The sequence below is a fragment of the Chanodichthys erythropterus genome, chromosome 13 (genome assembly GCF_024489055.1).
Source record: "Chanodichthys erythropterus isolate Z2021 chromosome 13, ASM2448905v1, whole genome shotgun sequence".
Classification (NCBI taxonomy): domain Eukaryota; kingdom Metazoa; phylum Chordata; class Actinopteri; order Cypriniformes; family Xenocyprididae; genus Chanodichthys; species Chanodichthys erythropterus.
The window spans coordinates 43,170,607-43,191,616 of NC_090233.1; the positions used below are offsets into that span (position 1 = coordinate 43,170,607).

General features: G+C 35.9%; 1 protein-coding gene across 6 annotated transcripts in view; it reads left to right on the top strand.

Annotated features, from left to right (window-relative positions):
* The window catches only part of smarca2 (SWI/SNF related, matrix associated, actin dependent regulator of chromatin, subfamily a, member 2), a 57,210-nt gene that overhangs the window by 24,072 nt on the left and 12,128 nt on the right, over positions 1-21,010 (top strand). For 2 of the 6 annotated variants that reach the window (XM_067405926.1, XM_067405930.1), the window contains 15 exons: positions 266-413; positions 841-1,004; positions 1,646-1,712; positions 1,834-1,944; positions 2,255-2,497; positions 2,599-2,712; positions 3,376-3,483; positions 3,579-3,665; positions 6,576-6,622; positions 6,765-6,931; positions 7,098-7,261; positions 8,578-8,805; positions 10,596-10,625; positions 12,137-12,238; positions 12,426-12,644. In XM_067405926.1, the coding sequence (XP_067262027.1) occupies positions 266-413; positions 841-1,004; positions 1,646-1,712; positions 1,834-1,944; positions 2,255-2,497; positions 2,599-2,712; positions 3,376-3,483; positions 3,579-3,665; positions 6,576-6,622; positions 6,765-6,931; positions 7,098-7,261; positions 8,578-8,805; positions 10,596-10,625; positions 12,137-12,238; positions 12,426-12,644 (1,999 nt within the window). The remainder of the gene's footprint in view (positions 1-265; positions 414-840; positions 1,005-1,645; positions 1,713-1,833; positions 1,945-2,254; positions 2,498-2,598; positions 2,713-3,375; positions 3,484-3,578; positions 3,666-6,575; positions 6,623-6,764; positions 6,932-7,097; positions 7,262-8,577; positions 8,806-10,595; positions 10,626-12,136; positions 12,239-12,425; positions 12,645-21,010) is intronic. The other 4 variants (XM_067405931.1, XM_067405929.1, XM_067405927.1 and 1 more) reach the window with 3 other exon arrangements.

The following is a 21,010-nucleotide window of genomic DNA, read 5'->3' on the forward strand; positions in this document are numbered from 1 at the left end:
TATGTCATAAGACTTCCGTTCGTCTTCAGAACACCTAAAACGCTTTGACTCTTTAAATACTTCATGAAGAGAGCATGAATTTAGGCATTTATTCATATATATAAACCCCTATCTACATATACATACATAGAGTACATCAAATAACTGTGCTTACTTGAGAACCATTGTAAGACAAAAGTCTAATGCGTTTAGAACAAGAGTAAATGATGACATCATTTTTATTTTTGGGCGAACTATCCATTTAATGTTGGATCCTGTGTTGCAGGTCTGCTAAGCAGGATGTGGATGATGAGTACAGTGTTCAGGCGGGAGAAACCAGCTCCCAGTCTTACTATGGAGTGGCCCACGCTGTCATTGAGAGGGTGGAGAAGCAGTCCACCCTCCTGATCAATGGGACCCTCAAACAGTACCAGGTAAAGCAACAGTTAAACCAAACTATGTATAGACATCTTCTCTGAAGAGAACTGTGTAGGTTTAAATGGTATTTCAAGGGATTATATTCTAAAAATGGAAGCGGCTGCAGGAAAGAAATTACACCGAGAGGAAATATCAAAAATTGAGCATCTTGTATTGAGACTGTTATCCCCTCTGGGTGGGTAGTAATGCATTTCAAAAGGAGAAAACAGACCTCTTACCTCCTGTTTATCCTTTGAAAGAACTAAGTGAGCACTAGAATTCATGCTCTAATTCCACTCGGCAGCTGTGAAACACCAATTGGATCTATCGTGCCATTGTTGTTCAAAGAGCAATCTGTGGAATCTATGTCGTGTGTCTGCTCAGTTGTCGGTTTGTGATGCTTTTAAGATATTACCACCAAATAACTCAAATCTTTTTGTTCAGATCCAGGGTCTGGAATGGATGGTGTCTTTGTACAACAACAACCTGAATGGTATTCTGGCAGATGAGATGGGTCTTGGGAAGACCATTCAAACTATCGCACTTATCACCTATCTGATGGAAAACAAGAGGCTCAACGGGCCATACCTCATCATTGTACCGCTCTCGTAAGTCCACTAAGCAAGCTGTGAATAACAGAATAAGAGGTGTTATGAGGTGAGCTGTCTAAGTGGATTTGCGGTGTAATTGCTTTAAGTAGCCATTACTGTTAAAAACAGTTCACTTGACCTCTAATGACTGAAAACGCCAGCGATAGTGATTTGTGATGTTGTGTTTTTGAGGCAGCATATGGCACCACTACAGGTCACTGAACAGTTGTCATATTTATATGAGCATGCATGGTTAGTTGGAGATAAAATTAAATGATTTCTCTAATGGGACAACATTTTGTAACATTATTTTTGTAGTTGGGGGTGTCTTATTTTCTCAGTAGCTTGCACTTAGGCTGCTTTAGCTTACTTTACTGATGTCACAGAGACTTCCTGTCTGCAAAAACCCTATAGGACATGATACAAAAGATTACCCTCAGCACCATGTTTTAGCTTAAGTTATTGTGATTGATTTGTGCAAGGGCCAGAAATGTCTTCAAACAGCCTCACCTCACATCCATCATTAACTTTGCTCCATGATCACACCAGCACACAACATTTAGAGATAAGACTTCATTTAGAGGTAATACTTTTATTCCATATCAGTGGCTTCAAGTATAAAAAATGACAATATTGATTTTTGTTCCCCTTTTTCACAGGACTTTGTCCAACTGGGTTTATGAGCTAGACAAGTGGGCACCAAGTATTGTGAAAATTGCCTACAAGGTAGCCATTGATTTTTATTATCAGTGTGTATTGTTACTGTGGACAATATAATTTTAAGATGTAATATAGCATAAAGATAATAAAATCAGGTAATTACAGGTTCTGTTTTAATTTGTCAAAGGGCACTCCTTCAATGCGGAGGTCTTTTGTGCCGCAGCTCCGCAGTGGGAAGTTTAATGTCCTTATAACCACCTATGAGTACATCATCAAAGACAAGCACATTCTTGCCAAGGTAAAGGGCACGCATTTACATTTATGCATTTGCAGATGCTTTTATCTGAAGTGCATTCTAAATATAAGCTTCTGTTTAAAGGATTGGGGTCATTATTACAATTTAAAATAATAGTTTTCAATTTGAATATATTTAAAAAATGTAATTTATTCCTATGGCGGCAAAGCTGAATTTTTTTAGGAGCCATTACTCCAGTCTTCACTGTCACATGACTCTACAGAAATAATATGCTGATTTGGTGCTCAAGAAACATTTCAACATGCACCAATTGCACCAGTTTATGTAATAATTGTCGACTCTTTCCAAACAGATTCGCTGGAAGTATATGATTGTGGATGAGGGCCATCGCATGAAGAACCATCACTGCAAGCTCACGCAGGTGTTGAACACCCATTATGTCGCTCCCAGGAGGCTGTTGCTTACTGGAACCCCTCTGCAAAACAAATTACCTGAGCTCTGGGCTCTGCTTAACTTCCTGTTGCCCACCATCTTCAAAAGCTGCAGCACCTTTGAGCAGTGGTTCAATGCTCCTTTTGCAATGACAGGAGAGAGGGTAGACTGTTATATTTCACCCTTATCGATTTACCTTCCTGTTTTACACATCACACTGTGGCTTAATGAGGTTTCTCTCTGTTATTGGTTGCGCTGATTTAGGTGGATCTAAATGAAGAGGAGACCATCCTCATCATCCGCCGTTTGCATAAAGTATTACGTCCCTTCCTTCTGCGCAGACTGAAGAAAGAAGTGGAGTCTCAGTTACCTGAGAAGGTAAATATCCACTCTGTTAGACTTTTTTTTAACACAGTTTTTATTAGACTGGAGATGAAAGTGAAAAATTAGATATGCATTTCCTAAGATACCAAGCATAAGAATAGAATTAAAGCTTTATGTAGGTTCAGGTTTTAGACTTTGGTTCTTTAAAAATAAAATGCTGCTTAAGGGCATTCAGCATGACATTAATCATGTGACCTGTTAGATCGACCGCACACCGAAAACAACACATAGTCACTGTGCCTTATCAAAGCAGCTATAAATGGTTTGATATATGAACTGAAGACGCAACCAGTCACAATTCAGTATGCAAATATAATTTGATGTGATTGCTCTTGGTTAAATTTGTAATATCATATTAATGTAAATTAATGTGAATTTTGAAATTGTAATCTTAGATTTTCTAAGTAGGTCTCAACAGTTAGAATTTATATTGCTAATTTTAGAGGCCCCAGTATGAAAGTACAATCTATTTTTATTATATGTATTATAAATAATATTTTTTAAAAAGGTTTATATTATTAATAATATTATTTTTTTTTACAAAATTACAACATTCTTTACTACATTTTATTAATTTCTTCAAAACAAAACGTGAATGACATCTGTATGTCATGTGATTCAGGTTATATTGATGCATTGTGTCTTAATTTGTCACAGGTGGAGTATGTCATCAAATGTGACATGTCAGCCATCCAGAAGGTTCTGTACAGGCACATGCAAGGCAAGGGTATCCTGCTCACTGATGGCTCAGAGAAAGACAAGAAGGTATAGCGCGAGACTGTATGGTAACTTACTGTTACACTGCTGTGTGGATTAAAGCAGATGTTCATAGGTTTTAACTTGATGTCTTTCATCTACAGGGTAAAGGAGGAGCCAAGACTTTAATGAACACCATCATGCAGCTGAAGAAGATCTGTAACCATCCCTACATGTTTCAGCACATTGAGGTATCGCCATATGTCTCAGTCATGGCTATTATTTTTAACTACAACTAACATTTCCGTTAATTGAAATAAAGCTGCAATAAAATGTAGATATTAGTTAAAAAACTTGAACTGAATGAAAATTAGAAATCTTGAAGCATTAATTTTTTTTTACTTTAAATAAATAAAAACTAAAACTAACTAAACCTAAAATTTAAATAAAAATTAAATGTATTTTAACCGTATGACAGCAAACTCACAAAAACCTTATCATTAGAGACTACTAACAACTATCAACAATCAAATACGTTTTGATAAATTATTCTTAGAAATATCAACAAATCAGCATTATAACTTTCCAGAGCTATTGGTCTATATGAAAAATGAGGAAGAACTTTTAAAATATGTAGTTCATTACATTTACGAGCCTTACAATCTCTGAACAAATGACAGATGTCAGTCTAACACAGAAAAAGTAAAGTTACTTTTTTTGTCCATTATTCTTAGAATTTTTGGTCTACATCATTGTCTTCTCTGTATCAGAATAATTAACTGTGTCATTGCTTTCATCATCAGACTCACCACTGTATCAGTGTCCTTATTTGCACATATATAGGGTTTGGTATCTTTTAAATTTTAATGATTCCGATTCTGCTTATCGATTCCTAATTTCGAATCCAATAAGGTAAAAAAACAACAACAAACAAACAAAAAAAACAATTATTGTTCTCATTAATTCATAAGTCTTATGGCATTGTAGCTGAATATTAAGCAAAAACAAGTTTAAAGGGTTTGTTCATCCAAAAATGAAAATTCTGTCAATTACTAACCCTCATGTTGTTTCACACCTGTAAGACCTTCATTCAGAACACAATTTAAGGTATTTTTGATCAAATCTGATGGCTCAGTGAGGCCTCCATTGCCAGCAAGATAATTAACACTTTCAGATGCCAAGAAAACTACTAAAGACATTTAATAACATGTGACTACAGTGGTCCAACCTTAATGTTATGAAGCGACGAGAATACTTTTTGTGTAGCAAAAAAACTAAATAACAACTTTATTCAACAATATCTAGTGATGGACGATTTCAAAACACTGCTTCATGGAGCTTCAAAGCTTTACGAATCGTTTCTTTCGAATCAGTGGTTCAGACCGTGAATCAAACTTCCAAAATCACGCCCCTCAGTGGTGAACCATTGAAATTTCGAAACACTTCTGATGTAACAAAGCCTCATTTACTGAAATCATGTGACTTTGGCAGTTTGATACACACTCTGAACAACTGATTCGAAACAAAAGATTCGTAAAGCTTTGAAGCTTCATGAAGCAGTGTTTTTAAATCACCCATCACTAGATACAAAAAGTATTCTCGTCCCTTCATAACATTAAGGTTGAACCACTGTAGTCACATGAACTGTTTTAAATACGCCTTTAGTACCATTCTGGGCATCTGAAAGTGTTAATTATCTTACTGGCAATGCAGGCCTCACTGAGACATCGTATTTTATCAAAAATACCTTCATTTGTGTTCTGAAGATGAACGAAGGTCTTACGGGTGTGGAACGACATGAGGGTGAGTAATTAATGACAGAATTTTCATTTTGGGTGAACTAACCCTTTAACTAATATAAATTTCAAGTATTATTAGAGACAAGGAAACACTCCTTGTCTCTAATAATACAAATTAGCAATTGCACAAATAAATACCACTAAACAAAGATACGACTGAAATAAACAGTGTTTTAAAATATCAGGTATTCAGGTTTAGAAACTAATTAAATGTACAATAACACTGCCTTTTATAAATAAAATATACATTACAAATATATTATAAAAAAAAAGTTATAAAAATCATTAGTTCGAGAACAGCGAGTGAATTTTCTGTCTTTTGTTGTTTGATTAATGTTATTATAGAGACGGCAACAAGAATATTAGGCTGCTGTCACTTTAAGAGCTGCACTGATCCAATATACTGTTACATGCTTTTTCTTTGTCAACTGTTTACGTTCACTTAAGATATAAAACAATGTGATATAGTGTGAGGATATTTTGACATATTTTTGAGTGTATTTGTCTGTTCAAGTGCAAAAAGACGAAGAAGAGAACTATACAGAATGAGAGGTGGCTTTCTGTGCGCACATTTCGGATGTGTGCGCGGCGCAGAAAACATGGTTTAAAATCACTTTTTCTGTATGCTCGCTTTGGATGTGTGTCTTCTTGCACTTGAATGGTTTATAGTCATACTAAAATGGACACAAAGAAAATCGATAAGAGGAATTGAAATTTTAATTTTATAACAAGTATCAGATTCCTGACCCTATGAAAACTCTGTCATCTGCACTCCATGTGTTGCTGCATAATAAATAGTATTAGTCATATAGGGATCAAATAGGGACCACTAAACAAATCGCATGTGTTGGTAGTCAAACTCCAGCTCTGACTACATTGTGGCAAAAAAGCAAACAACACTTTTGTGTTACTGTTTTGAGGAAACATACAGTTACAAACACATTTTAGCACAACAGTGCTAAATGGTCTTTCATGACGTTTGACTTCTCCTCTGTAATGTGATCTCATGCATTACATGGTACAGTGATTGGATTGAGTTCATTCTCATGAAAAATGTGGAGAAAAGCTCAGAAACTGATGGCATAGATGAGCACTCTCCAAGCACTGGAGCCAATTACCACTCCAGATTAACGCATACAGTATACCTCACATTTTGTGACATTGGTTCAACGTTGCTTTTTAAACTGGAAGAACGTAATGGCTCCTAAAAATGAAAATATCCACTTTTCCCTTAATAATAAACATAATGACTACTATTGTTGTTTTCATTGATGTGCAATCAAAAGCATTCTACAGTACCATGGTATTTTTCTACTTGTATGGCATCAGCTGTACTGAAAGTGTCTATTTTGTGCTTATTAGGAATCCTTTGCTGAACACTTGGGATATCCAAATGGCATTATTAACGGGTGAGTACAGATCAAATCGACCATTACATAACCTTAGGAGTTACCATAAATCGTTCATTCAAGTCAAATAGGGATCACTAAACAAATCGCAATGGAATCCTGAACTACATGACATTATAGACATGCTATTTTGTTGTCCTAGACCTGACCTGTATCGTGCCTCCGGCAAGTTTGAGTTACTGGACCGCATCCTGCCCAAGCTGAAGGCCACCAATCACAGAGTGCTTCTGTTCTGTCAGATGACATCTCTCATGACCATCATGGAGGATTATTTTGCCTACCGCAACTTTCTCTATTTGCGTCTGGATGGTCAGTAATCAGTGTAATCCTCCTTTAATACTTTCCTGTCCTTTAGGACCTACATTCTGGGAATTTTCAATTGGTGGTCCACCACTTTTTTAATGAGTGTGATCACACAAATATGCTGCCCTTTCTCTTTCATTAACACTTGTTTGCTTCTGGTGGTGTCCTGCAGGAACTACGAAGTCTGAGGATCGGGCATTGCTTTTAAAGAAATTCAATGATGAAGGCTCCCAGTATTTTATCTTCCTGCTGAGCACCAGGGCAGGAGGTTTGGGCCTCAACTTGCAAGCTGCAGACACCGTTGTGATCTTTGACAGTGACTGGAACCCCCACCAGGTTTGTGTGATTCACAGCTGCGATTAGAGAGGAACTAGACAGTCGCATCTCTAGTTTTCAGCTCAGCAGTGATCTGTCATCTATAAGTCCAGCTTGAAAAACATCTCATAGTATACGTGATTCACCTTTTTGTGGGGTGGTTGTGGAATTCAGATATACAAAGGTACAGTAATTGTGTATTGATTTCTCACAATTTCAATTTTCCTTTTTTTTTATTTACTATTTCTTGTAATTATGGTTGTATGTCTCACAGTTGATTTTTTTTTTTTTTTTTTTTTATTGTTTATATCAATATAGCCCAGTTGTCATTTTTTTTAATCTGAAGTGGAGGCAGTCTTCCATATTAGCTGACATATATCATGTCCATTTAGATTAATTAGTATTAGAATTTTGTTAAAATAAATAAATAAATACATTTTAAATAAGATTTTATTTATTTATTTATTTATTTATTTGAAAGGAATACTTTTATATACTTTTATTCAGCAAGGATGTTTGCTGAAAAATGATTTAAAAAAATTATGATTGATTGATTATGAAAATTGATCAAAAGTGACACTAAAGACATTTTTAATGTTACAGAAGATTTATATTTAAAAACAAATGCTGTTCATCTGAACTATATTCATCCTTAAAAAAATCCTTTGTAATCACAGCATTACCATCACGGGAATAAATTACATTTTAAAATATATTCAAATAAAATAAACAATTATTTTAAATTGCAATAATATTTTACAATATTGGTGTTTTTGCTTCAGTTTTTGATGAAAAAAAAAAGGTCTGTACAAATATTACAAATAAAATAAATCTTTGTAGTCTCTCAATTAATATAAGGCCATTAAAGCATTATGATTAGCAAAATGCTAATTATTTAAATTGGTTTTGAAGTATAGTGTTTAATACCACAGCACTTTTTTAATGGCAACTAACCTCAGACAAGCAAAGATTTTGAGGTAATGTTTGATGTATTTATATATTTATTGGTTTATTTATTCATTTATCTTATTAATTTATTATTTTCATTTGTATGGTGGTGTTGTTGGTTGGATGAAATTTATATTTCATGCAGCAATTTCCAGCATGCATTTTTCCTCACGCGTTTTCAGCAGAAGATGCTAAAATTACCCCTCCACCCGCCTCCACATACAATACAACGCTAAAGCAATCTTCAGCCAATTTGAAATGTTTATTTTTCCTTCTCTAAACAAGTCAGAAGAAGAGTGCACCATGCCTCTTCTTAATAACACTCTTGCCCTCTGATTGTAACTGATATAACTATGTCAATCACACTCAACTGTGATTTCAATCACCAGGACTTGCAGGCCCAGGACCGAGCCCATCGCATTGGCCAGCAGAACGAAGTACGCGTACTGCGTCTGTGCACTGTTAACAGTGTGGAGGAGAAGATTCTTGCGGCGGCCAAGTATAAACTGAATGTGGATCAGAAGGTCATTCAGGCAGGCATGTTTGATCAGAAGTCTTCCAGCCATGAACGCAGAGCCTTCCTGCAGGCTATTCTGGAGCACGAGGAGCAGAATGAGGTGAGTCACTCCAACAGGCACAGATGGCAGTTGAAGTAACTGATAGACCGGCTAATTTTATCTATTGATGCACTGAGGTAAAAATTATTGGAAAAAAGGGCCAAGAACAAGTTGGAAGATTCTTTTTCACTTTTTAGCCATTATGAAAGCATACATTATGCGAACAAATTTCTATCGAATTGACTATGTGCATTCAAATTACACTTTGCCACATAAATTTGTCTTTGCAAAATGGATATAAATCCAATCTACTATTCCTGCAAATATATAAATATGCAAATACTCTATAACAGATGATGCCAGTACCAGGCAGTTGAATGCTCTCATCGCCCCACAAAGCAATTCGTTTTTGAGTTTCACGGTTTCTCCATCCATGTGTCTCATCCATGTTTGAGAGCTCATGTGTGGATTGCGGGGCTCTCAAACTTCTGCACACTGAACCCTGTTTGGGAGAAGTGAAGTTTATATACGTGGCTTGAACAATCAGAGGCATTTCAGCTTAGCTGAGTCTCATTTTCTATGAAGGGGCTTTTAGTGATTGGATTGCTATTAGCCTTAAAGGTATCATGGGGAGCATTTACACTAGCTGTCCAGTCTTTAAACAAAAAAAAAAAAAATTATTCCCCTTTTTTTTTTTAATTTTTTTTTATGCTTATAAATGATTTGTAAAATAAAGTAATGAAAGTATTTTTGTATTTTGAAATAATGTAGTAAAGCTTTACCAAATTAACAGACACTATTCAAAATGAGAAGCATTAAAGGGATAATTCACGTAAAAAATCTATCATTTGCTCACCCTTATGTCTTTTCCAAACCTGAAATAATTTCATTTCTATATAAAATTTGTGAAATTATCTCAGTTAAAGGTGCTCTAAGCGATCCTGGGCAGAGTAACTTCCTGTTGACGTTCGAAGTGTTGTCAAACAAAACAGAGGCTAGCTAGACCCACTAAACATGGTTTAGTGTAAGATTTTGCCCATCTTTTGGAAAATGCAGTTTTAAAAGTAAAAAAACTATCATTTTTACCAGTAGATGGCTTTCAGTTGGATTCATATCTAAATATTATGAAATCACAATTATAACAATAAAGGGTACTTTTTGTCAAAGTTTAGTATTTTTTGTAATGAAAAAAAAAAAAAAAAAAGTTTTTCAATATTGTTACATTATGATGAGACTCCACTGTGAAAATAGACAATATTCATCCTCAAAATCAACATTTTGGAAAAATATTTTTTTTCAGTACAAAAAATGCTAAACTTTGACAAAAAGTAATTTTAATTGTTATAATTGTGATTTCATAACATTTAGATATGAATCCAACAAAAAAAAAAAATATGAAAAGATGTCTTTCAGTTAGTCAAATAACATAGCAAATAGTGGAGCTCTGCAGCCATCTACTGGTAAAAGTGATTTTTTTTTTACTTTTAAAACTGCATTTTCCAAAAGACGGGCAAAAATCTTACACTAAACCATGTCAAATTATCCATGTTATCCCCATGAATGAAAGTTAGAAATGTGGGTCTTTTATAAAGTGAATTTTACATAAAAAACTGTTTTTGTAAAAATATTTATTTATTTATATAAATTTAAAAGATATGAGAAATCCTCCAAAAAATGCACAAATATGAAGTAAAACATTAATAAACAGAGTAAAATTACATTTGTTTTTTAAAAAGTAGTTATTTTATAACAAAATTACATTTTATTGCCTGGGGATGTGTGTGTGTTATATATTATATAACAAAAACAATTTTTTCTAAATATCTTCTTTTATGTTCCTTCAAAGAAAGAAAGTAATACTGGTTTGGAAGGACTTGAGGGTGAGTAAATGATGACAGAATTTTTATTTTTGGGTGAACTATCTCATGTTTTGTTTAATTTTTAAACTTGAATAACAGACATTTTACCCCTTAAATTACGAATTTAAAATGCAAGTAATTCTGTCCATTTGATGGACAGCCCCAATTTCAGCAGCGGCTTGGAAATGTTTCAATATTGTTTTATTGAAGCATTAAGTATAGCAAATGCAAGGAATAACACTGTAATTGTAGAAGAATTGATTTTCTTTCCCTGACTTGACTCATCGTTCATGGCCTGTCTTATTAAAATGTCACTGCAGTTTTTTCAACAAATTATAGTTTATCATCGACATAAATTGCTTTGGACCCATAGGAGAGTGCAATTCAGCTGTTTTTCTATTGATTTTGAGTGTGACAAAAGCTAAGGGAAAGGGATGTGATTTTGGGAGACAAACTGGAGTGCAGTTAAGTTGAGCTGAATTACTTACAGGAACAGAACAAAACATTTCTTAGTGCCTGATAGTGTCTATTCTGGAACAATTTTATGATTTGAAAAAGCAAAATTGTCTAAGGCACCCATGAGGGATAATAATTTAAAAATCCTCTTGGCCAGATATGAAATACTAGTCATTACCATAAAAGTTGGGACATCTTGCCTGATACAAGACAGCTGCTCAACAGTCCATGGACATCGTAGTGTGATTCTTCTTTTTCATGATGGGCCATACATTTTCAGTAGGCTGGACTGCAGGCAGGGCACTCAAGCACATCCACTCTAGGGTGCAGAGTGCTTAAGAAACCATGTGCAGAATGAGGCATTTTCTTGCTTCCCAGGAAAGATGTAATTTTGCAGTATATGTCTCTGTACAATCCTAATATATGCCTCCGCATCTCTGGTACCTTCATACATGTGCAAATCATCCATGCTGTTTGCACTGATGCACCTCCATGCCATGACAGATGTTTTCTTTTGCACCTGTTGCAAATGAAAGTCTGGATGGTCTCTTTCATCTTTGGGACTGAGGACTCAATGCCTGTTATTCCCCAAACCATCTGACATAGAATTGATGTATAGCTTTCTCCTTGCGTAACAGAGATTCAAATTGCATTTCTTGATGCAGCGGCAGACTGTGTTAAGTGACAAAAGTATTTTTAAAAGTACTCCTGAACCCATGTGGTTACATTTAACACAGTAGCACTAGCTTGACGGTTTCTCATGCAATAACATCTGAGGACTCAAAGGTCACGCACATTTAACAGACTTGCCCTACATAGATTTCTCTGGATTCCCTGAATCTTTTCATAATATTATGTATGATAGATGGTGAAAGACCTAATTTTTTTGCAGTCTTGCACTGGGAAATGTGATTTTTGAAGTGTTTGACAATTCTCTCATTAAATTTGTTCACTGAAAACTTTTGTCAGTTAAACAAAGGTTCAAGAGAACTAACAATTCTATTTATTGCATAATTCAAAATGTCACAATTTTTCTGCAAATGGGGTTTTAAATGTGTCCTAATTGTGTTTGTTAGCATATATTGTATGTGTCATACCAGGAGGAAGATGAAGTTCCAGATGATGAAACTCTCAATCAAATGATTGCTCGTAATGAGGACGAATTTGAGCTTTTCATGGTAAGACTGAAATTCCACAAAATTTGTTACTTGCACAGATAGTCCTTTGCATGGTGATTCACAGTAATTGCCTCTTTGAAAAATAAGCCACATGTTTTTTTTTAATTGTGCATCTGTTTAGGACTAGACGGAAACTTACCATTTTTTTTTTTTCAAACCTTATGTAATCCATTAATGGCACTTTTAGCGCATGGATATGGACCGCCGTCGAGAAGATGCGCGCAACCCTAAGCGTAAACCTCGGCTAATGGAAGAGGATGAGCTACCATCATGGATCCTGAAGGATGATGCAGAAGTGGAGCGGCTGACCTGTGAGGAGGAAGAGGAAAAAATTTTCGGCCGGGGATCTCGTCACCGCAGAGATGTCGACTACAGCGACGCATTGACGGAAAAGCAGTGGCTGAGGGTATGCTGCTTGTGTTACTTTCAGTGTGTTATAGTCATACCCACGACAAATGTAAAATGACTCATGGCATTGCACATAATCCCATCCACATGTTGAGAGCTCTTGTTACCGTAGCAATAGGTCATCTTCCCCTTTTTCCAAAGGTCTCTTTTTTATGCTGAATGAATTAGTTGCACAGAGATGACTCATTATGAATATTTGCCATTTTCAAATTGTAAAGTTACTTCACTTTAGGTTTAGTACTGATCAGTGTTATTTTAGTATAATTAGCTTTTTTATATTTTTAATTTTCACTTTAATATAAGTATAGGTTTTAGTAATTTTTTAATTTTATTTTATTTTCCTCAGTACTGCAGGGATGATGTATTTTTGTAGGCCAAAACCTGGGAAAAGGTTAGCATTTTAGCACTTTAAGCATTGGTTCCATTGTCTTGAAGTTAATGGGTTTTTTGAATGGACTTTTGGTTAAATACCTGAAATAAACTTTTATTTGTCTTGAAAAAGGCAGTTGCTTAGTGGCTAAATGGCATTACAGATGTTTTCGTCGACATTTTTACGTCATCAGCTGAACAGGTAAACTCATCTACTCACTAGTTCTCTTTCACAGCATTGTGTTTCCAAAAGCTCTCTTGTAAACTATTCTAACCTAAACTTTCAGGAAACTAATGAAGTTTAAATACATTTTAAATAAAGATTGAAAGAGTTGTCAGAAGCTTAATGATGGTGACATCAAACTAAAGTCATGCGACAGTGGTGTAGTTCGTTTATAGCCTAGTTTTAGCTTTTGACTGCTGACAATAGTATTTAGACTTCAAAAAAAGTTTTGTTCAATTTTTTCCTCGAATATTTATATTTTTTTTCATTTCAGCAACATTTCAAGTACACAAAACAATTTTTAAAAGTTTCAATTAACAATAACAACACTGGTACTGAGAACGTCAAGGACATTAAGGATGAAAGTACTAATTTGAAAGAACTGATATGAAGCCAATATTGATGAAGACAATGATCATACAATTATACAGCTAGTGGTGTCTATCTAAAGTGAGTGTCATAAGAAGGTCTTTGAAACATTTACACTGGCATTTTTCTAAAATCTACAGAAAGCACTGAAACAGCCATCATTTATAAAATTCTACAAATCTCCTGTATTTTTATTTATTAAATATTTTGGCTAATTTGATAACACTGTCAGCTACCAGTAAGAGTGTAGTAATCTTCTGCTGGGCCTAGATATATGCCAGTGATCAGTTTGAAGTGGGGTCACTGGCTTCATTGCATGTTTTGATCATTTGAATATGAGTATATGAATTTCAGTATACAGGTTCATGAGAATCAGAATGGAGCCAATATATGTTGAATGAGGTTACAGTGAGGAGAGACTGTAAAGGCAGTAAACAGGTTTGAGGGAAAAAAAAGTATCAAAATCAAAACTCAAAAAAGAAACATCAAAATTTCACTTGAATGTAGTTTTTAAAAATTAAGAGGTACATCATAAAAACATCTCACTATTTCTAATGATTGCACATCATATAACAGTATTACACAAGTTTCCTCTGATTTTTAATGATATGCAGTGGTATCTGGTTACATTCTGTAAAGAAAATATTAAGTGGGTTGGAAAACATTTGAAACATAGCAAACAGTGCCTATTACTTGCCAGCTCTGCTCATCTTTCTTCCACAATATATCTCAAACACAGTATGACAACACAACAGCCAAGACAAATACAGCCCTCATCTCTGTGTAACAAGTCAGCTCGATCAATAAATCCAATTGCATTACACTGAATCTCCCAAACCCACATAGCTTATTTTCTTATTCTCCATTCTGGCACAAATTGACTGTCCTTCTCTCTAACAAGCTTTTTCCATTTCCTCTGGCATTTCTTTTACACAAACCGGACTCCGTACAGTCCTCCTAAACTATTTCAAATCAGTCCAGTGGATTGTGCCAGTCGATAATGAGTGCCGAAACTGTTTCCATAGGTCATCGCTGTTGTTTTTTGGTGAGGGGTCGTCTGCTGCATGGTTTGGCTGGAGGGTAACAAGAGTAAAACTGTTTTTGAGCACAGAGGCTGAAGGTGTAAAGCAGCAAGGGAGGTAATTATATGTGAAGCCAGTTCCTGAGAGCCACTGAGGAGTAAATGTATACTGAAAGAGGAAGGAAGTTTGACACACAGCAGTCAGACCTTTCAGAGAAACAACATAGGGTCTGTGAGTTTTTATGAGGTGGAAAAAGACCACTTAGATTAAAACTACCTTTTATTGTGGCTTGATGGGCAATTATAAAGTAATCTCATTTAGCACCTCACTGTTTTCATCTCTCTTTTTTTTAAATTAGTGTTTTACTAAAGTGCACCATGCACAAAGTGTGAAGAAATGTTTACTGTGTGATAGTCTCCACATACAAAAAAGGATTCCTTTGGAACTTACGCTTGAAGTCATTCTCCAAGATTGCTTTTACACAGAAAATTATGACAGAGCATCTCCCCATCGACACAGCTCAATGGCTCAACAAATTGATTTTGACGCTTGACTGCACAGAGTTTAGCAAACAGTCAACTGTGTTGGGGAAATGAAGTATGTTGTGGGGTGTGAGAGAGTATGTGTTAGTCTAGGGGATATAAATACTGCCTTCAACTTAAAATCTGTTTGTGCATTTTGCAATCTAACTTTCAAACTAGGTGTTTGCATGTACTTTGTATGTGTTGGGATTCCCAGAGAGAGGTCAGTCACCCGTGGTGCTTCTGCTGCTAAAGAGGGGTCATTCACACTGACAGTCAAGTCATTAGTTTTCATTGTGAATTGGTCACTTGAGGCAACATAAAGATGAGGTGGGTGTTTCTAGTGAATAAACAGAGTCAGGAAAAGATTATGTTATGCTAATAAGCATTTGACAACTACAAATGGCAATAAACAAATTGGATCTCATGTAATCAGTCTCCTGTGAAATAGTGTAGTCAAGTGTGGGCAAGTCAAAGGAGAAGTGCATGTTACTTTGAGCGACTTCACTATTTTCTATGTTTCATTTTTGCCCATATACTGAGATGTAATTAATAGTAATGCATAAAAAAACATACAAGAAACTATTTGATATGATGCGATACACATTGCTTAGCTTTATATACGGTATAAAAACTTTTCCATCCAAAAGGTTTATTTTTAGCAGCAAGAAATGGAACTGCACTGGCATAAGTAGTTCAGTTCAAAGTGGTCATGAAAAGTGAGATGAGCAGCAACAATCCATTAAATAATCCATTTAATAAAAAAAAATCATAAGTTGCAATACGCTATAATTTTTTGGTTTTGTTTTGTTTTTGTGAAAGAAATTAATACTTTTATTCAGCAAGAATGCATTAAAGGGTTAGTTTCACAATAAAATGAAAATTATTTACTCACCCTTGTGTTGTTTTAATGCTGTATGCCCTTCTTTCTTTTTCAGACCACAAAATAAAAAAAAGTAAAAACAAATGTCGCACTCATCCACATAGTGGCATTAAATAGTCAACAGCATCAGGCTTTTTTTGTTGTTGTTTTTTTAAAGGGAATCGCAGAATGGTCCAATGAGACACGTGTTGTATATTCCAAGTTTTCTGGGGGTATACAATATGGTTTGGTGAAAAACAAACTGAAATTTAATGTGTTATGTAAGAAAATCCTGACCTTGGCCGTTGGTCTTCTGTGCACGGCTAAGCGACTTGTGCGTTTGTGAGACTCTGTTAGCACCGCAGTTCTGACTCGCCCAGAAAAAGCACACAAGTTTCAAAAGTGATGGTAAAGACATTTTATAATGTTCCAAAATTTGGATATTGTTTTCAGTTTGCACTGTTTCCCTTAGTTTGTAGTCATGGTTGTTAATTGAATTTGTCATTCTGTTCAGCTGTGCAACCTCTTATCGGCAGTATTAATTTCATGTCATTCTCTCTTTAGTTGTCGGGCATTGTTTGTGTCTACTCTTTGGTTGTTGATCTGTCTGTTTGGATCATATTATGGATTTATTAAAGCCTGTTTGGATTTATCTTTGTCTTCATCGTTGTGCATGTTTGATACAACCTAAGAACTGAGACAGAATACCAGACCTGCAAATGTGACAAGTGGCGAAAGTTTTGTTTTCTCTGTTTTGTGAGAGTGTGTGAGTTTTTTGTTTTTTGGACTTTGTGATTTTTTTTTTTTCTCCTGCTGTCTGTCTGCTATGCCTTGAACAAGAAGGATGCTCTCTCAAGGAACAGTTTCTTGACCTTGCTTACCAGTCACCCTTCCCAGATAAGTGTCTGTGCGTGTTTCTGCACGCCAGCCTCAACACTGCCACCAAAGTATTCGGATCAGTATTCGCCACTCCTGCAACCCAGTCATCACCGTCCCCCATCAGTCTTTCAGTTCCTCCTCTTTGTGGTGGGGTTACACATTGGGCCTGCTGGGAGCCACCTTATCCTGAGCATGAAGAGCCCGTGGCTCTACCTCCAGCCTCTGAATGCTCCGCTCCATCTCGTCCCATCACTCTGGTTCCTGCACCTGCACTCCTTCCTCCCTCCGGTGTGGACCATTGGGCATTTGGCCTCGCTGTGCTCTCTCAGACCGTCGGCTCCACCTGGAGCAAACATCGCTCACCTTTGGCTTTGGCTAGCTCCGCCCTCCCTCAGGCTCCGCCTCTGCCCTCGTTAACTCCAGCTCCACCTCTGCCCTTCGGATCCCCGTATTCATCTCCGGAAGTCATTGCTGCGGTTCTGTCCCTGCCACCTAGGTGTTCAGTGTCTCTGCAACTTGGCTCTCTGTTTGCGTGGTGGGCTCCACCTCCATCACTGCCGTCGCCTCCTGTCTGCGTGGTGGGCTCTACCTCCATCACTGCCGCCATGGGGGGCAGTCTTTGCTGTGGTCCGGATCATCATCCACCTGGCTCTGCTCAAGGCCATTCCCTGGCCATCCCCACCATCTACACCACCCTAGACTTTGTTGTTTGGCCCTCTCCCAGATTCCCATTCTCCTCCAGAGCCTCCTCCATCATCCATCTACCAGCACAAGGTCGCACCTTCCGCAAAGTGGCATACTGTCACACTCACACACCATTTGGACATTGTTTTCAGTTTGCACCGTTTCCCTTTGTTAGTTTGTTGTCATGGTTGTTAATTTGATTTGTCACTTAAAGGGTTTGTTCTCCAAAAAAATGTCATTAATTACTCACCCTCATGTTGTTCCAAACCCATAAGACCGTCATTCATCTTCGGAACACAAATTAAGATATTTTTGATGAAATCTGAGCGCCGTCTAATTCCTCCATAGACAGCAATTTAACCAATACTTTCAAGGTCCAGAAAGGTACTAAAGTGTCCACGTGACTGCAGTGGTTCAACCTTAATTTTATGAAGAGATGAGAATACTTTCCTGTCATTCTACACTGTTTATGTTCAGTGCTTCCGTGTTCTGCATCGTGCTGTTTACGTGAACAGCATCGACCAATACTGAGCCGGCGTTCTGACGTAGAACCTGGAAGCGCTGAATGTAAACAGCATAGGAGAATAACACAGAAGAGAAGATATTGTTGAATAAAGTCGTTATTTTTGTTTTGTTTTTGCACACAAAAAGTATTCTTGTCGCTTCATAAAATTTAAAGTTGAACCACTGCAGTCACATGGACTATTTTAACAATGTCTTTAGCAACTTTCTGGACCTTGAAAGTGGTGGTTAAACTGCTGTCTAAGGAGGAGTCAGAGAGCTCTTGGATTTCTTTAAAAATATCTTAATTTGTGTTCTGAAGGTGAACGAAGGTCTTATGGGTGTGTAATTAATGACAGAATTTACTTTTTTGGGTGAACTAACCCTGTAATAGTACTTTTTTGTTTGTTGAACTGTTGAAAAAATGAAATAAATGTCACAGTTGCAATTTTGTCGATATTTGGGGGAAAAAATTTGCATTCTTGGTCGTATAATATATTATCAACATTAAAAACAAGAACTCACACAGGGTACTGTGTGTTTTTGTATTGAAGAGAATATTTGTCATGCTAAAACCCAACTTTTACAAAGGTATGTTGTCGGTAACGACAGTAATGTAGCACGATTCGCTAAGGCAGCATCAGTGCATGTATCCTATTATATGCACACTTATTGTGATTGGATGTCATGAATGTGACCTTTCACTGCACTGCCATTTTTATGTTTTTTACATTAGAGGCAGCATTTTGCTCGTTAGAAATACATGCTGGGTTTTAATGTTATATTAAGGTGGGTCAGAATTAAATGAATGGCAAAACTAAGCATTTTGTTTGCGTTTGCCCTCTGTCACCTCACTAACCCCCAGGGATACGCTTACCCCAGTTTGGGAACCACTGCTTTAGATCATACCTACACAGTCCATGACATTGAAGACATTGATGCTGCTCCCCCAGTATCACATGAAATCAAGAGTACACTTCCTTTCACAGGTGCTGCTGAGCTCTTTCCCTCAGATTAGTTTGGTACCCACAGGTGTGACCTCACTATGACAACGGTGGAGGTGATGGAGGAGAGGTTACCCATTATTGGCTCAGCATTACTAAAACACAGCCAGAGGTGTCCCTGCAGATAGCTGTTATTTGAACCTATGATCTCAAGCTTGGGATGCATCATTTGAGTGCTCCGGACACAGCATTAAAAAGGATGATGTGTACCCCCTACTCTGACCTGATGCATAATGCACAAAATTGATGTGGTGCTGAAAATCATAATATTTTTCTCTTTGACTACATAAAACTGAATAAATAAATGTGCACTACTGATTGAAACTGTGGGGTTGCTAAGATTTTTCTAAAGTGCCCCAAATGTGCTATTTTAAAGGTTCCTAATTTTCTTTTGAGGTCTCCTAACAGGTTTACATGCATAAACTACATGCATAAACTATTACATGCATCCATAACTGAACTTCAGCTCCGGAGGCTTCCTAAACACTGTAAAGCACAGTAACAATGTTACTATATCAATTCGAGCGCGAGTCCGATGATGAAAAATGGAAGAGCTAGTTATTCAACCCGAACCTCCCATCGCAAGGATGACTTGAGTAGGAGGTTTCTCAGTGATACGCTACTTATTTTGTAGTACATTATGAGATGTTGCAACTGTAATTCTTCACCATCAGCATTAACAAGTGTAGTGTATATCCATCAACAAACCGATGTGTATATTTCTGATTTATTCCTATGCACATGTGGGAACTGCATCATTAACTGTATCAAAAACAGTGCATACGTTAGCCGAGCACTAATGTGAATGACTGATGTAACATTAAAGTTTGTAAAAAAAGAAAAAAAAAAAGAAAATGTTACTCAGAGTAGTAAGAACAGCAGACAATCTGCACTAAAAAACACAATTTTAGGTAATAGTGACCCACAGCTGATTAGCAGAAGTATTTCAGTATGACAGTAATAACGTTAATTAACCGGTTATTATTAATAATTATTTAATAAAATATTTAAATGTACATTTATGCATCTTATTATTTATACATATAGTATTAGTTATTTATTGTGTTAATAAATGCTTTATTAACACATATTCCCAGTGTCAAAACTACTTCAGTACTAACTTTAAAACATTAGAGAACAGCAGTGCAGAAGATCACTGAACCTTTAAATTTATTTCTAAAAGCTTTACAAAGCATAAATAGTCCTCACTTTAGATTAGCTCACAAAAATAGTTACAAAAATAGCTCACAAAAATAGTTTATAATTACTTGAGTTAATCATGAATTGCAGTAGGAATATGTGTTAATAAAGCATTTATTAACACACAATAAAGCATTTATTAACACACACTATATGTCTAAATAATATGATGTATAAATGAATGGTTAAATAGTTTATTAATAATTTACTTACACTTCCTAAACGATCTTATGAACCACTGACAACTCCTAAATAACTGGTTTGTAAATAATATAATACTTAATTTAGAAATGATAAATTGATTATTAATAAAGTATGAAAATACAATTATTAAACACAGTATAGATATGCTTATATATCAAGAATAAAGCATTTATAGCTGTATTTATAAACGGCTTACTAATGTCTATTAATGCTTTATAAGTGATGAATTAACTATTTACTAATGCTTCATAGCGTGCAGTTATTATAAAGTGTTACCAAAAAATCTTACAGACCCCAAACTTTTGAATGGTTGAGTACATTGGATCACATTTCAAATGTGAAGTAAACTTGATATAGCTATTTGTAAGTAAATGAAGGTCTTATGTCTCTTTAAAACAAGACATTTACATTTGAATTTGCTTGCTATGGTGAGTACAGATTCTTTTAGTCATTGATTTCATATTTGAAGTCATCCAAAACAAGCTCTGTTATGTAGATATAGGCCTGGATCCTCTTTCATAACATC